The 18,118-nt window shown below is 40.5% G+C and overlaps 1 protein-coding gene across 4 annotated transcripts in view; it reads right to left on the bottom strand.

The window, feature by feature from the left end:
- Positions 1-18,118, bottom strand: part of LOC127568229 (phospholipid phosphatase-related protein type 4-like) — a 70,165-nt gene that overhangs the window by 24,634 nt on the left and 27,413 nt on the right. For all 4 annotated transcript variants that reach the window (XM_052011739.1, XM_052011737.1, XM_052011740.1 and 1 more), the window contains 2 exons: positions 11,341-11,526; positions 2,199-2,328 (listed from right to left, as the gene is read on the bottom strand). In XM_052011739.1, coding sequence (XP_051867699.1) covers positions 2,199-2,328; positions 11,341-11,526 — 316 coding nt within the window. The remainder of the gene's footprint in view (positions 1-2,198; positions 2,329-11,340; positions 11,527-18,118) is intronic.

Genomic DNA, 18,118 nt, shown 5'->3' with positions numbered 1-18,118 from the left:
GTACAGGGAAAGAGGATCAAAAGCATAAATGATGGAGCAAGAAAAGACATCAATAGAAGCATTGGGGTGAAACTCGCAGAGCGTGAGACATGCACACAGTGGCTGGGTCAGCTGGGTCAAAGGGGGGAGACGTAGAAATGGTGGGTGGTCCCTCAGGTCATCGGATGACAGTCATTGCCCACTGGACTTATGTAAATGAGGCCTGACCCTCAGATTGAGCCATGCTGCCAAGCAGCCTGCTGGCATAATCCTCTGCGAAAGATGAATCAAATCATATTAAAATAACTCATCAGAAGCCAAGCAGCTATTTCTCAATGTCACCTAAATTGACCAGTTGTGGGTTACTTTGAAAACATAGCTGCCGAGAGATTAGATTTCATCCTCTTCATGCACATGGAACGTATACTGCACATGGCACTATAACCCAGTCAGATCCCCTGAAAATATTCATGAAATTGCAGTTTGCACGCAAAAGTATATTCTATGATGGGACCTGCACAGTTTCCATCTGAAACCATTTGAAAAATTCACAACTATCACTCCACTCTACACTAACCACTGGGAAGAGGTTTGAACCTTAAGGTAATCCCACATGGCAGACACAGAACCTTTTGCATGAAAACCTACCACGGAGGTAAGGGAAATACATGGGAGAAGGGCCACAGAAATCTCTTGTGTGTGTTGTCAACACATACGTGACTGTCTGCCCTGAGTACTGTGCCACAAGAGACTCATGTCACTTGCATCTAGCTCTGATGGAATTTGTAGAAAAAGGCTGCAAACAGTGATGGGGGAACCAGTGGTGCTTCCATTATCCATAGCAATGAAAACTGATGCTGGCAGATGCTGTGTGCAAGACATTAATATCAAAACACAGATCTTTTAATTACTGATGAAAAACACGATGATGCTGGAGGAACTCAGCAGGCCAGGCAGCACCCGTGGAGAAAAGAAGAAGGCGGTCAATGTTTCGGGTCAGGACCCCTTCCTCAGGACTGAAGATAGGAAAAGGGAAAGCCCAATATACAGGAGGGAAAAGCAGAGGAATGATAGGTGGACAAAAGAGGGGAGGTGGGGTGAGCACAAGGTGGTGATAGGTAGATGCAGGTAAGAGATAGTGATAGGCAGGTGCGGGGGAGGAGGGGAGAGCAGATCCACCAGGGGATGGGTCAAAGGTAAGGAGAGAAAAAGGGGGGTAGAAAAAAGAGAGATAGGCTGGGAGAGGGAAGAAAAGGAGAGGCATGGTTGGGAGGGAGTGTCGGGGGTGTGTGGGGATTACCTAAAGTGGGAGACTTTAATGTCCCCACAACCCCCTCCCTGACACCACCGCCCCCCATCCATGCCTCTTCTTTCCTTCCCTCTCCTAGCCTATCTCTCTTTTTTCTACTCCCCTTTTCTTCCTTACTTTGACCCATCCCCTGGTGGATCTGCTCTCCACTCCTCCCCCACACCTGCCTATCACTATCTCTTACCTACATCTACCTATCACCACCTTGTGCTCACCCTGCCTCCCCTCTTTTGTCCACCAATCACTGCTCTGTTTTTCCCCTCCTATATATTGGGCTTCCCTTTTTCCTATCTTCAGTCCTGAGGAAGGGTCCTGACCCGAAACATTGACCACCTGCTTTTCTCCATGGATGCTGCCTGGCCTGCTGAGTTCCTCTGGCATCATAGTGGTTTTCATCTGGATTCCAGCATCTGCAGTCCTTTGTTTTTCCTTTAATTACTGATCATGCCCCTAGATTTTTACTAAGTGTTCAACAAAAGGCATCAGTTGCAAGCGAAAGCTCCAATTTATGCCACAATGCAGTAAATCTACAGTGCACAGCTTGTAACACCACAATTGTCAGGCACACCAAGGTGAATTGCACACAGATGTGCCCAGGCCATATTCCCCATGTGTATAATTTCACCCAGAAATGATTGGATTTGTGCACAATTTACACATGAAAAATAGGTGCAAATGAATCCAATTTCTAGGCTAATGCATCTAATCGCTAGCCAAATCCAAACATATTACTGCTTGTAGAGTTTGAGCATCAATGGAATCCTTTCCTGAATTCAATCAGTTGGCAAACACAAATCTAACAGAACTTCTATTGCAGCAAAGATGTAAACAGAACTCTGTATCTCCAGGTGATCTTCAGATTATTCAGTGATATTTGAACCTAAATGCTATAACCAGTATTTGAACCCACCAACAAATCTGACAGCACGTCGGAGGAATGAGTTGAAGTTACAGCCTCCAGCATTGATGTTCGCCTCCGGTGCTATTCCATTTCTTCTTTTTGTCAGACAACAGTAAAGAATACCTTCCCCTATCATAATCTGCAATGACAAGAAGAATCATTAGGTCTATTACACATGTCATCAGATTGCATATTTAAATTGAAAATGCTTGAGAAATGTTCCCCATAAGTTCTCAAAACAATGTTTCATTGTCATATTATATATAAAAAGAGTTTTACTCAACTTCAGTTTCACCTCTCCTTTCCTGTAAGATTTGATTTTTCTCAAGATATTGGGCACTTTAGAAAACCTCATCAAGCAACCACATGTGAGCCATGTCAAACAGTGTTAGCCAACCACTTAATTCCATGAAGAGCTTGTTCATGAACTTGCCTGATGTATGCATTTACAATTGAGGTTGCTGATTCAGATAAGTACCTTATCTGATCTTTGACGCTTCAGCTCATTAGGTTTCTTCCCTGATTTGTGACACAGCTATTCTGTATATAATCTCACTGACCCTTCAGAAATGGCAGTTAATGATAAGACAATGGTACATCTGGCTAACCAAAGATGTTAAGGGAAAAGCCAGATGAACAGAATTAGATCACAAATTAGTCACTGAATGACAAAATAGACTTGAGGAGCTGAAAGGCCTACTCTTCTTCTCAACTTCCCAGCACAGTTACAAGGTTAAAACTTGATTTTAATTGTGATTATGTTCTTCATTTTTATCATTCAACTTTGCTATCTGTGATCTTACAAATGCACATTTTTCAACACTATATAAAAACACGGGAACTGAAAAGCAGAACCTCAATTCCCTTCTTAAAAGAGCTGTGGCTACATGTGAAAATGACTTATCATTCACTAGCCGAGACTAAAGCAATTAAAGTCTTCCCTCTGAGAAAAGAATTGTAGACAAATCCAAAGCGTAAAACTACTGACAGTTTAGGATTATCACCAGCATTTTCTATTTTTATTTCAGGTTGCCAGCAACTGTAGTCATTTGCTTTGCAGGTGGAGATACCATTTGCTGATTGCTTCTGGCCTGTAACGTACATTGAAGATCCTGATTTGACATTAGTATCCACAAGGTTCATTAGGAACCCAAAGAGAATTTTGCAGAATATTTTCTTGTAAAATTTGCCAGTGGTTAATCAAAGTAAGAAAAATGCACATCATAATAGAGAAAATAATGTGAGCTGTGGAAGAAAGAGCCACAGGGAAAGGAAAAGCAATTTTCTCACTATTATGGTGGGTGGATAAAGGTACCTGAAGAGTCATTTCCCTGAAGCAACACAAATAATACGGGTGCAGTATAAGCATTAAAATTGGTTTTATAATGCTGTTATTACCAGTTACATAACCTGTCACCACCAGATTTTTGTATGTAATGCTGATTAATATTTCTTTTCTCAACACCCAACAGTATCAGAAGACATGCCTTGAGATATAACACAGAATTCCAGAATCTCCAGCTCTATCCCCACGTCCACTAAGCTCATCCAGGAAGAAATGAATCCACTGGAAGTTCTCTAAGTCTATGCTAGCATTTAACCAATTTAAGTTCCCATTCCTAGGATTGCAGATGCATACGTCAGTACATTTAGTTCAATATTCTACCAGGCTAAAGCAATGAAAGCTTCCCCTCTCATACTATAAGTGTAGAAGTGTTCATGGCCTAAAACTACTGATAGTCAGGACTACTTGGTAATATTGCTGCTGCCCAAACTTATTTTGACATTACCTGCATGGAATTAGACTGAACAGATGATAGCATTGAATGCATAGTCCCTGAACTCTCAATGTAGAGGTCTATCCCTCAAGCTCTAAAGGAACTTGAATAGAATTAGTGCATTTCAGTATAAAACGAAAGAGTAAACAGTGCTTAGTATGAACTAAATAACAAAATTCAACTATTGTAGCAATAACCTTATCAATTCTTAGCAATAGCAGAATGTGGTGTGAGGAACACATGAAAAAAGAGACTTAAGTAGTTTATTTACAGTCAAAATGCAATTGGCTGAATGTATGGGGTTGACTGACTGCCTTTCCATAAAACGTTATGACTTACAATGCAGGAATCTACCCACCGTGTAATTTAAATACTAACAAGGACAATGACATTTATGTAACTTCACTCAAGTAAAATGCCATCCCTTAAGCTTTCAATAGAAATCATCTAAAACCTTGTTATTTGCGTTTTATGGTTGAAAGCACTGCAGAAACAGCTATGCTTTAGCTTTAGATCCTAACTCAAGGCTGGCTAAGTTCCAGTTTAATATTGCTGATGTTCTTGCATTGGGAGATTTAACTAGAGTTAATAAAAGAAAAATGTAGCTCACAATACTAAAGAAAAATGGCGCAGAAATTCTAATGCTAAATGTAACATTTTCGTGCACTATACAATGCAATTTTTTGAAAAAAAATTATCTGTGCGCTGGTAGCAATCTTCTTGTGTATGATAGGCATACACAAGGAGGTTGCTGGGCATGACATCAAATGAGATGTAACACTGGTTTTGATATTTCTTGTGTGAAATTGTACTGAGCAGATAAGGCCAGTAAGTGCTGTGGGCCTCAAACACAGAAGCAGGTTACAACCAGGGTCTTGAGGCCAGCATGTGCATTTTGTAAAGGGCCTGACTGTACCTGGCCAGCTTCCAACTTCTTCCAAATTTACTTTGCTGGTGATCACTTCTGCAGATGTTGTCAGGCCAATATATCCAACCACCAACACCACCACCACCACCACCACCCGCCCCCTCCTCCCCCCCCCCCCAATGAACGCAATAGAGTCGCCCTAATTTTAGAACAAATTTTGGAGCTATAGAACAACACTAGTGGTTGGGAAGGGATATAAATATATGAATATATATTAACATTGGGACGGAGGTCTGCCACTGTGACAGAGCAAAGATTCATTTTCCATATTATTGATGAGTTAATGGAGCAGGAGAACTGGTAAGAATTTTCAATTAAAACTTATCTTCTTAACTAAAGGATAGCTACCTTCATATTAGTGTGGCCCAGTTATACAGGGGAATAAGAACAAAAGATAATTAGCACTGTTTTTCGTTAATTTGAATTTGTGGACAACTATTACATTGCGTGGATGAGCAAAGAAGTTAAGATCTGGCGATGGATTGATTGAAGTAGAAGTAAGAGCAGCCAATTAGTTTGTGTAAGAAGCTTGCAGTCTTCCTCTTTGTATTCCCCTTTGCAATTTGGCCAGGCATGGGATGGAATTTTCCCCAAATCTGAACCATCAGCAGAGTCACAAATGCAGCAAGTGTAGATTATTGGTATATTCTCCCCATGAGGTCAAAGGACTAAAATTTAAACCACAAAAATAATGAATACTTACTATGTTATTTCCTATAGATATCTCAATATCCATCCTTGCTACCACCTTGTTTTAACAATTTATGGATAATGGGGAGCATTATTTAAGCTCTAAGTCAATTCTAATTTTTTTTAGGAACTGGTGCAAAGTCCACCCAAAATGTTAAGCACAACGGACATCCATTCTGAGGTATAGAATAGTTTACATGACCATTAGCAGCCTCAGCTGTGGACTTAGATAGAGGCTAGAGATCACAGGATGATATGAGAATGAAATGCAAGCCAGCTGAAAGAAGACAGAGTTATGAGTACAGGAGACATGCATGTCACATACATGCCAGTTTTTAACGAACATCCCAATGTAACTGCATCAGTAACTGAATCTTAAATCTGGAAAGGAATGTACTCCCCCGGCTGTGATTATCTACCCAGATGTGACTCTCCTACCTGACACAGAGATGAAGGGCAGATAGGCAACATACTTGCACCCTTACTTCAGTGAGTTGCCACTCCTTGCTGGACTCTGAGCAGTCCAGCTTTTGTAGTGTAGTGAATGATGCAGCACCAGTTATCAATAAATTCAGGGTGCCAAACTTACTGGCAGTTACATGGGTAAATGCTATCAGTTTTGTGTGGAACTGCTAGCACTTACCAGCAAAATCTGCACAATAGTTTTGTGATGATGCATGTCAAAGAGAAACCTACACAATGCTAAGCTTTACAGCAGGAGGGGCACATTCTCAAAGGACCCCTGCTGAAGAATCCAATTACAGATTTGTGTAAATTTATAGCCCAGGAATCCATTCAGCCAATTGTGTCCATACTAGCTAAGAAAAGACCTATTTAGGCTGATCTCACACGTCCCAGCTCATGGCCTTTAGGTTACAGTTCTTCAAGTTCTCATCCAGATACTTTTCAAAGGTGATGATGGTTGCTGTCTCTGACGTCATTCCAGACTTTCATCAGCTTGTGAATGAAGAACAATGAAGAACTGCCCTCCGATCATTCATCCAAGTACCTTAATTAGTTATTGTCCACTATCTAAGAAAAATTGGCTCTTCTGGGTTACCTAGTCTCCACCTTCAAGCATTTTATGCACTTTGATTAAAATTCCCCTCAACCTCTTTTGTTCCAAAAAACGATAAACCAAGCCAGAACAGTATCTCTTCAAAACTAAAGTTAAAACAGTTCTGGAAACATCCCATTAAACACCTCCACAGTTTCTATAGTGCTATCACATTCTTACTATAATGTGTTGACCAGAGCGTACACCACAATTCGGTTCTAGTATGACCTTTTTGATATTATACTCTATGCCTCTGCCTATAAAGGCAAGTTTCCATGGCTGCTTGGACCCAATTATTGAACTATTTGGCAATTTTGTCTTCTCTGTTCTTCTGGTGAATATTGTCTGCAGCATATTTAAGTTCCTCCATGACTAATCAAATTCAGTCCTAATTTTTTGCCTTCTCCCATAAGTTTTGGAATATATGAGCTGTACAATCTCTGACCTGATTCCCAAAGGACATGTTTTTATGTATAACTAGTGTACGGAACTTTAATTTTGGAGGAAAGAGTTTGAGTAAGCTTTTGAGTGGTTCAACATAAGAAAAGTAATAATGTGTCATTATAAAATAATAGGCTTGAAATTGTGTAGCTGCCTGCAAAAGCCTTCAAGGTTGTGTCCTTGTGGGAAGCCTGCACCATTTTTGTGTGAGGACCCCATGTTCAATGTAATGACTTTTGGACCACTGGCTGGTGCTATTGTGGAACCAATGCGGGGAATTAGGTTGTGGATCACAGGTGCTAGAAAGTGAGTGGATAGGGAAAATTGGGAATTTGATACAAAATAGGGGAATAGGAGTAGAGGCTTCATTGTGGATAGAGACAAGATTGGCATGTACTTCAGGGAGGATCTGGTGTGGCAATTGACAGAGAGGTAATGAGGATGGTTGGTGGTGATGTGAATTAGGCACTGTATCATTCAGGGGTCAAGCTAAGAGGCAATTGGAGGGTTAATTAGAGAGGTGAATGGGGGTCATGTGTGTACTGACAGGCAATCGAGCAGTGGAGAAAGGGCAAAGCTTGGTGAGGGAAGACAACGGAGGCCTTGACAGCATTTGGAGGCAAGTCAAGAAGAGTGACTGTCAACACCTAGAAAGTCACTTAAAGGAAGATGTCCATGACAGATGATGCATTCCCCAGACTCCCTGTTTGTGGGGCTTTCATTCAAAGAATGAATGACATGCCCTTATGTAAATGGCCTGCACAACAGCCTCCATATGTCACAGGCTTGGAGGACCCATACCTAATATAAGGAAATGCACCACTGTTGTTCCATGTAAAGATTTGTGCTTTTTTATATAAGACCAAATGGTGCGGCAAACAAAAATATTGTGCTTTCTGATACTGCTTTTAGACCATATGATGTATTTTAATTGCCCTTGGAAAAGTACTTACATCAATTTGTGTTATTATGTTATTATAAAGACTTAATTCAGTTTACATTATCAGTTATTAAAGTGACCAAAGCCTTTAGCATTGTAAGGTATCTAAAAGGCTTTGGTTCATTTCAATTTGCTGTAAAGAAGCAGCCATTTTAAATGAGTTGTAACGGCCTGCAGTAACTTTGTCTACAGTGATTTTGCTGGGAAGTAAATATTACAGCTCCAAGCTGTGAATTTAATTTCCTTTACAATCCAATATAATCCAGTCTTTGACCATGTAAACAACCCTAATTTTCACTAAATTAAATTCGATGGACTGTTTCAAGCGCTCAGTTGTACATCTGATGTAAAGTGTGTGGGGAATTTTGACTTCTCTTATCGCAATTCATCACTGCAATCAGATCTCTTTGGCACTTGGTATATTAACTCACAGTCCATAAACATATAACTTCCGTGAACTGGATTTCGAGATATCTATGATAGATTTTCTTTCTTTCTTTGTGCTATCTTTTTGAAGATGGTGCTTGTTGATTGTTTGGTTCCCAAGTCCTAGCAATTCACCTTTCCTACATACAAGACCCACACCATTTCCAAAGCACTACAATATTACAGGTACGTACTGCATGCTGATTGATGTGACTGCTGTGTACCCAGCAGTCTTCATGTGTACACTGAGGTCCAAACTACAATTTCCCAAAGTATACCATATGCACACTGAATTACTGATCATTTAATTAATTTTCAGATCAAATCAACTATAGATAAAAATATTGCATGCATGATAAACAATACCCAAAACATACATCATAGATACCAAAAACATATTGTTTGCTGTGGTTTTCCAAAAGGGACATTTTCAGACAGAATTTGCAGGCCTCGATATTAAACCCCTCACTTTACTTAAGAACATGAGATGAACATAAGAAAATGTGATCAGGATCACAGGCCTGCCCCGTCATTCAATATGATGATGGTTTATTTGTCCTAGACCTCATCTTCTGTGTCAATTCCCTGTAGTCCACCATTCTCTGATCTTTCAAAAAAATGACATTAATTAGTTTAGACTGAGCTTATGCAAGGAAAATGGAGCTTCCTGGGGTGCAGAGTGCCAGCTTGTGAGAGCCAAGCTAAGAACCCATCTTCTACAGGGGCACTGGAAATTCCTAGAATTGGCAGGAAGCTACAGATTGGTAGATTCTCCTGAACCACTTTATGGCTGGACAGGAAAAAAGTCCTTGAGAACATTCAGAGCCACTGTGATGTGGAATGTGATTTCTGGGGGAGAAATTAGACATAGATCAGGCTGCTACAATCCTTGATGTCAATTTTCTCAACTGAGCAATGTCATACCATAGTTGATATGGAAAATAGGAAAAAATCCTAATGTTAAAAGTGTGTTTTCCCCTAATCCCAGGGGATGGCATTCTTTTAAGATTTGGATTCAATCACAATATAGTAACAGACTAAAATGAACTCGACTATACTTTTACCTGTCCTATACCTGATGACCAGGTGATATTTGGATCTGAAATGAATGCATTCCTTTCCCCAATATGTTTTTTGGTCAGCTGCGAAAACCTGCCTCTCTGCTAACCTGTAGTAACTGTGCTAACAGCTGCAATGAAAAACCAACAATGAAGCAGGCCAGACTCAGGATGAGTGCAGGGGCATCTGTTGTTTCTGATATATATCAATGATTTGGATGACAATGTAGATGAGTGGATTAGCAAGTTTGCAGATGACATCAAGATTGGTGAAGCTGTGGACAGTGTAAAGGACTATCAAAGAATACAGAGGGATATAGAACAGTTACAGATATGGGCAGAAAAGTGGCAGATGGAGTTTAATGCGAGCAAGTGTGAGGTGTTGCACTTTGGGAGCTTAAATGAAAGAAGAAAGTATACAGTTAATGATAGGCCCCTTAAAAGCATTGAGGTACAGAGGGATCTTGGGATCCAGGTCCATAGTTCATTGAAAGTGGCTACGCAAGTGGATAAGGTGGTAAAGAAGGCAGATGGCATGGTTGCCTTCATTGGTAGGGGTGTTATAGAGTGAGTATAAGAGTAAGGAAGTCATGCTGCAGCTATATAAAAATTTCAGTCAGACCACACTTGGAGTATTGCATGCAGTTCTGGTTGCCCCATTATAGGAAGGATGTGAAGACTGTAGAAAGGATGCAGAAGAGGTTTACCAAAATACTGCCTGGATTAGAGGGTATGAGCTATAAGGAAAGGTTGGACAAACTTAGGTTGTTCTCCCTAGAACATCGGAGGCTGAGGGGAGACCTGATAGAAGATTTTAAAATTATGAGAGGCATAGATAGGGTAGACAGTCAACATTTTTTCCCCAGGGTAGAAGTGTCAAACACCAGAGGACATGCTTTTAAGGTTAGATGGGGGAGGTTTAAAAGCGAAATGAGGGGTAAGTTTTTTTTATGCAGACAGCAGTAGGTGCCTGAAATAGGTTATCGGGGTAATTTGGTGGAGTTTAAGAGGCTTTTAGATAGACTCATGAATATGAAGGGAATGGAGGGATATGGATGATACACAGGAGAAGGACATTTAGTATAAATTGGCATCAAGATTGGCACAACATCGTGGGAAGAGTGGCCTATCCAGTGCTGTATTGTTCTATGTTCTATATGAGAGGAAATCTCAACGTCGATCATCAGTTCTTCAATGAAGATAGAAGGACAGTCAAATGTGGATCTTAATGGCCTTTTGCACCAATAAAGACGTTTTAAAATATGGGTCAATATTAAATATGCCAGGAAGTCAAAGCTCTAGTCTCAAGGAAATGAATGTGGAAAACCAGTCCTCTGTAATTCTGCTGATACAGAGACACTGTACGGGAATAGTGCATCCAGCACAACAAGGAATAGTTGTTTAAGTGGATATGCAATGCTATTTCTGCAAGAATGAGATGTAACTGCACATCTGATGCCATGAAAAAAATGAATGCCTATGCCAGCAGCCCACCGACGGGACCTATTTATGTAACTAGCATACATCTAGTGCAATCTTAAAACCAGCCTCTGAAGAAGGCATAGAAGAACGATGCTTCTACCAATCGTTCAATATTGTTTTAATTAAGAACTAACCTTTTGAATGTTCATGCACGAAATCGCAGTCTCATGTGCAGCAAAACTATAGGTCAAGCTCAGAGAAAAACAAGGAATTGCATGCAGTCTCAAAGACTTTGTCTTAATTAACAATTAAATGGAAAGGGAATTGGAAAGGTCTCTAAGAATCAATCTTATATTAAATATAACATTTCAAATCAAAAATGCATTTCTTACAATCTCAAGAAGTACGAACCATAGCTGCAGGTCCAGCAAATGCCAAGCTAAGCAACATTAGGAAGGGGATGATTTCCTGAGAGGGTTCAATATACGGCATGCTGAGTGTCCTATCATGGCAGTTGAAGCCCGAGCGAACTGGCTTGAAGACATCTGTAAGCTCCAGGAAATATAGACTGACAATTGAGGAGGCCAGTATCGGCAGCTGAGGAAAGGAAATGAGAGAAGATACCAAGTATATACCGAGCAACTTTGGAAAAAAACTGAAGCTATTGAAATATTACAAGCTAAATAATTCACATTTGGGTTTAGTTATTTGCCATCATCAGGACTCATCAAGGATCAAGAATTTAATAAATATATCATAAAATGCCATTACATAAAGTATATAAGTACTAATTGTATTTTATATTAATAACTTAAGATGAACATAGAATGTGATGCTCTGCACAGTATATTATAGAACCATAGAACCATAGAACAATATAGCACAATACAGGCCCTTCAGCCCACCATGTTGTGCCAACCTTCAAACCACTCCTAAGTACCTAACCCCTTCCTCCCACATATCCCTCTATCTTAAATTCCTCCATATGCTTATCTAACAATCCCTTGAACTTGACCAACGTATCAGCCTCTACCACTACCCCAGGCAGCGCATTCCATGCACCAACCAACTCTCTGGGTGAAAAACCTCCTTCTGACATCTCCCTTGAACCTCCCGCCCATTACCTTAAAGTCATGCCCTCTTGTATTGAGCATTGGTGCCCTGGGAAAGAGGTGCTGGCTGTCCACGCTATCTATTCCTCATAATATTTGGTATACCTCTATCATGTTTCCCCTCATCCTCCTTCTCTCCAATGAGTAAACCCCTGGCTCCATTAGTCTCTCCTCATAATCCATACTCTCTAATCCAGGCAGCATCCTGGTAAATCTCCTCTGCACCCTCTCCAACATCTCCACAACCTTCCTATAATGAGGCGGCCAGAACTGGACACAGTACTCTAAGTGTGGTCTAGTCAGAGTTTTGTAAAGCTGCATCATTACTTCGTGGCTCTTAAACTCGATCCCACAATTTATGAAAGCTAACATCCCATAAGCTTTCTTAACTACCCTATCCACTTGTGTGGCAACTTTCAGTGATCTGTGGGTATGAACCCCCAGATCCCTCTGCTCCCCTACACTGCCCAGAATCCTGCCATTTACCTTGTATTCCACCTTGGAGTTTGTCCTTCCAAAGTGTACCACCTCACACTTCTCCGGATTGAACTCCATCTGCCACTTGTCAGCCCAGTTCTGCATCCTATCTATATGCCTCTGTAAGCTTCGACAGCCCTCCACACTATCCACAACACTACCAATATTTGTGTCATCTGCAAACTTGCTAACCCACCCTTCCACCCCCTCATCTAAGTCATTAATAAATATCACAAAAAGTAGAGGTCCCAGAACCGATCCCTGTGGGGCACCACTAGTCACAGCCCTCCAATCTGAATGCACTCCCTCCACCACAACCCTCTGCTTTCTATAGGCAAGCCAATTCTGAATCCATACTGCCAAGCCTCCCTGGATCCCTTGGCCTCTGACCTTCTGAAGAAGCCTACCATGCGGAACCTTGTCAAACGCCTTACTAAAATCCATGTAAACCACATCTACTGCACTACTCTCATCAATCTTCCTGGTCACCTCCTCAAAGAACCCTATCAGGCTAGTGAGGCAAGATCTTCCCTTCACAAATCCATGCTGGCTGTCCCTAATGAGTCCATGATTCTCTAAATGATTATAGATCCTGTCTCTTAGAATCCTTTCTAGCAGCTTACCCACCACAGACGTAAGGCTCACTGGTCTGTAATTCCCTGGACTATCCCTACTACCTTTTTTGAATAAGGGGACAACATTTGCCACCCTCCAATCCTCCGGTACCATCCCCATGGACAACAAGGACTCAAAGGTCCCAGCCAATGGTTCAGCAATCTCCTCCCTAGCCTCACGAAGCAACCTGGGGAATATTCCATCAGGCCCCGGGGACTTATCTGTCCTAATATTTTCTAACAGCTCCAACACATCCTCTCTCTTGATATCTACATACTCTAGAACATTACCCTTACCAACACTGTCCTCAGCGTCATCAAGACCCCTCTCCTTGGTGAATACTGAAGAGAAATATTTATTGAGAACCTCACCCACTTCCACAGCTTCCAGGCACATCTTCCCACCTTTGTCTTTAATTGGACCTACCTTTACTATAGCAATCCTTCTGCTCTTCACATACGAGTAAAAAGCCTTGGGATTCTCCTTAACCCTACCCACCAAAGCCTTTTCATGTCCTCTTCTCGCTCTCCTCAGCCCCTTCTTAAGTTCCCTCCTTGCCACTCTGTATTCCTCACAAGCCCTGTCTGATCCTTGCTGCTTACACCTTATGTATGCTGCCTTCTTCTTCCTAACTAGTTGTTCCACCTCTCTTGTCACCCATGGTTCCTTCACCCTGCCATTCCTTCTCTGCCTCACCGGGACAAATTCATCCTTAACATCCTGCAAGAGATCCCTGAACATCGACCACATCTCTATCGTACATTTCCCTTCAAAAATGTCATCCCAATTTACACTCTCAAGTTTTCTCCTTATAGCCTCATAATTTGCCTTTCCCCAATTGAATATCTTCCCGTCCTCTTTGCTCCTATCCCTGTCCATGACAATTCTAAAGGTTATGGAGCAGTGGTCGCTGTCCCAAATGCTCACCCACCGATAGATCTGTCACCTGACCCGGTTCATTACCTAAAACTAGATCTAATATGGCATTTCCTCTAGTCAGCCTGTCAACAGGAATTCTGACAGCCATCAACTTCATCTGGAGTTCTGACAGCCACCAACTTTATAACTTCTTCAAAATGTTTGATCAAGTTGGCAAGATGGGGCATCCTCTTTTAAAAGCCATATCGGAATTCCCTAATGATTTTTCCAAGTGTCATCATAATTATCCACTAATACTTTCTAGTACAGGCCAAAAATTAAAATTATTGGTTTAATTTTAATTTTTGGCAGGTTGTCTTATGAGGAAAGGTTGGACAGGTTAGGCTAGCATCCACTGGAGTTTAGAAGAGTGAGAGGGGATTTGATTGAAAATTTAAGAACTTGAGGGGTCTTGACAGGGTGGACGTGCAGAAGATGTTTCCTCTTGTGGGATAAACTAGGGATCACTGTTTAAAAATTCCAAAATCTTTGGAACTCTCTTCCTCAAAGGGCAATGGAAGCAAAGTCTTTGGATATTTTTAAGGCAGAGGTATATAAATTGTTGATAAGCAATGGGGTGAAAGGTTGCCATGGGTAGACCAAAATGCAGATTGAGTTTACAATCTGATTAGTCATGATCTTACTGAATGGTGACGCTGGCTCGAGGGGTTGAGTGGCTTACTTTTGATCTGAATTCATATGTTCCTGGTTTTGATTGTGTTTTTTATAACTGTTTATACTTTTAGGATATCTTTATAGACATACTATTGTCTATGTAACTGCTGAGCACATCTACCTCATTTTCAGTGCATTGAGGCAAAGCTATCATTTGAAATCTCAGCTAGACTTTAGGACTCTGCCATTCAGCCTTTCTGCAACATAGATTTGTGTAATGTCTTTTAAAATGTACTTTTAGATTAAGACCACTAAACAAAAAAGTATTGATTGAAATCATTTATAAAACCCTATTCTGCCAGTGAAAAATACACATCCATTCTCTGATCATAATGCAGGCTCCACATTCACACTGCAATGTACCTGAACCTTGCACATACCTTTGCCAACGATATAGGAGCATTGTAAATGAGATCATTTTTGTCTCGACAGAACCATGGATGTGATTTCTCTTTCACAATGAATATTATGTCTACCGGAATATTATTTGGACCCTGGTCTATTGAAAAGTAATGTACTAGTTACATAATATATCTGAATAAGTTCCCACTATAATACATCTAAATAAATGTGACTATCAGATATATGGAGGAAGCATTAAAATCAAAACAAGAATGCAACTTTTTGAAACTGCAGACTGGTATCATCATCTTTTTCTTTGTCAAACTCCGAATAACTTCAGTGATCCATTGTAGGAGTTTGTCCTTTTGATTTTTCTGGTTTACCAGCAATAATCATGCTCATCAGGCCATTCCATTGTCAGCAGAATAGTTATACTATGGAAAAGATATAGCAGAGATTTTCTAGAATAAGTCCAGGAAAGGCAAGTTAAAATTATTTTAAAAATTGGGAGCTTTTTCAATAAAGCAGAGAACATAGACCATGGATTATTGAAGGAGAAATTCGAAGAATTTTTTTCCACACTGAGAATTATAGAAGGTCAAATGTTTTACTGCACATGTGTTGAGGCTCTGACACATTTAAAATAGAGCTGGTTAAGTATTTGAAAAGGAAGCATAGAGTGCATAGAAAGTCAGAATAGTTGCAGCTGAGAAGTTAGTACAGGATCGATAGGATGGGCTGATTGGCTAACTTTGTGCATTGATTCTTTGAAGCTGAAGCAAAAGCAATCAACAATCTAACATTAAAAAATATGCTTTGTAGTTTGGTTTAGAAAATTCTATGTGAAGTAATTATTTTAGTCAGTTTGAGACTTTTTTTGATAAAATGTTTCATTGACTCATCCAAGGTTTGAAGATTTGGAATTCTAGCAAAGGAGAATGAAATACGCAATGATGCAATGTTTCAAAGTTTTTCAGCAGTTTTCCAATGAGAACAAATCTAACAAGCTAACAGTAGTTGTCAGGGAAGCTCCACATCATTCACCAGCAGCAACACTGAACTCATTTATGGAACAATGGAACAACTGCATCCTTACTGAATATTTTTTCTTTGCCAACATCATAACCACCTCAGTATTTAATTAACACCATAAGCAGGGAAGCTAATTTCAACCTGGTCATTTTAATTTCCTTCAGTGGAACAGAGTCACATATTTCTCATATTGACGATGCCCAGACAAGGTATTATAAGCAACTGCAGAGTTTTCAAAGAATGGTTTGCTATGAGTTTCATTCCTTGTATTTTGGACAGATGACAATGAACCCTTGGTGAGGAACAGACTGACAAATTTCTTCTTCTCCCTTAGGTTTTTCAAGCAACAATGGTCCATAACTCCTACTGCCAATTATTTCAATGCTCAGGGAATCTACAGGCATTAAAACATCCCTTTTATCCTTTCTTCCTCTTCCACCACTGTCTCTGCATCTTAAATCTTGTTCCGCCTCTAACCAGGGGTGTATTCAGGAACTTACTGACTCTTAGAGGGATATATGTACATATCCTAAATACTATGGGATAAATCTGTGCGTGATCTTGCATTTTATAGATGGTCACTGAGAGGGCCCATGCTTCCCCTTCCCCAGAAAGAGCATCAGCACCTCCACTTCCTCAGGAGGCTAAAGAAATTCAACACGTCCCTATTAACCCTCACCAATTTCTATAGGTGAACCACAGAAAGCATCCTATCTGGATGCATCACAGCTTGAGTACGGCAACTGCTCTGCCCAAGCCTGCTAGGAATTGCAGAGAGTTGTGGATGCAGCTCAGCACATCACAGAAAGCAGCCTCCCCTCCATGGACTCTGTCTATACTTCCTGCTGCCCTGGCAAAGCAGCCAGCATAATCAAAGACCCCAGCCATCCCGGACATTCTCTCTTCTCCCTCCTCCCATCAACCCCCTTACAAATACACTATCTTTAATTTTTTTCCACTTCTGATGGGAGGTCGATAACCTGAAATGCCAACCTGAATATTTCTAGCTTTTTGTGTTTATTTATTATATCAGAGGGTGAGAGAAAAAAAACGCAATCTGATCACCAGTTAACTTCAATAGCCATCAGTCAATACAGAGCAATTTAACCTCATTGCTCAACATTGAAGTTGTTGTCCTGTTATCCAGAAGGAAATTAAGGTGAAAGCTCACTGGGAATTTTGGGAATTGTAGAGACGATGTTCTTTTTTTCCACGTAATTGAGAAGGTAGTCTGTTATTATGGATGGAGTGAGACAATCAAAGGATGAGAATCACCAAGTCGTTTTAAACATGTTCTTTGCTCCTTATCGCAACAGCTACGCATAATTCCATCAGAGAACTGTGCCAGTTTTCTTTCTCATTTTCATCAGTGGCCTTGCAGCCACCAGCAAAAGGGGCATCATTTACTCTGATAATCAAACCATAGCCTGCAGATGATAAAGACAAAATTGAGGACAGTAGCCAATTGAAAGGCATATTTACTTCTGCAGTGAGGAAACAAAGTCAATAACACTGTCAAGAAAGATTGAATGCAGTGCTGACCACCCATGCTTACACTGTAAGGGTAAAAGGCATTTTCACTTATAGATTTGCAGTTCCCTACTGAGTAATTGCATTTAGCTGTGTGGGTCCAAGCAGGTGATTGATTTAGCTTCAAAAGTGAGGGTACATCATAAAATTGGAATGGATTTGTCAACATCAGTAATACTTGTGTTCTGCGAAGACTGTTCACCCAATGAGAAATTATTGCAGGTCTGTTCAGTGAAAAAAACAATTCAAATCAACAGGCTGTTCCAACAAAAGACAGTGTAGGATGATGGAGTCAAATGTATTATATTTGCACAAGGCATGCTAACAAATGAACTTTAACAATATTTGAAACTCAGCTACAGAAAGAGACCCCAGTCAGGCAGACAGAAGCGGTGGTTTTAAGAACCATATTTATGGAGAAGGGTGAGAGAGTCACTCCAACGCACAGCTGCGATGTAGAGTAATTAAAATCAGCATAGAACAAGTGG

This window comes from Pristis pectinata, chromosome 3 (genome assembly GCF_009764475.1).
Source record: "Pristis pectinata isolate sPriPec2 chromosome 3, sPriPec2.1.pri, whole genome shotgun sequence".
Taxonomy (NCBI): Eukaryota; Metazoa; Chordata; class Chondrichthyes; order Rhinopristiformes; family Pristidae; genus Pristis; species Pristis pectinata.
Note: the sequence above shows the minus strand (reverse complement) of the source record. Positions and strands in the feature narration are given on the sequence as shown.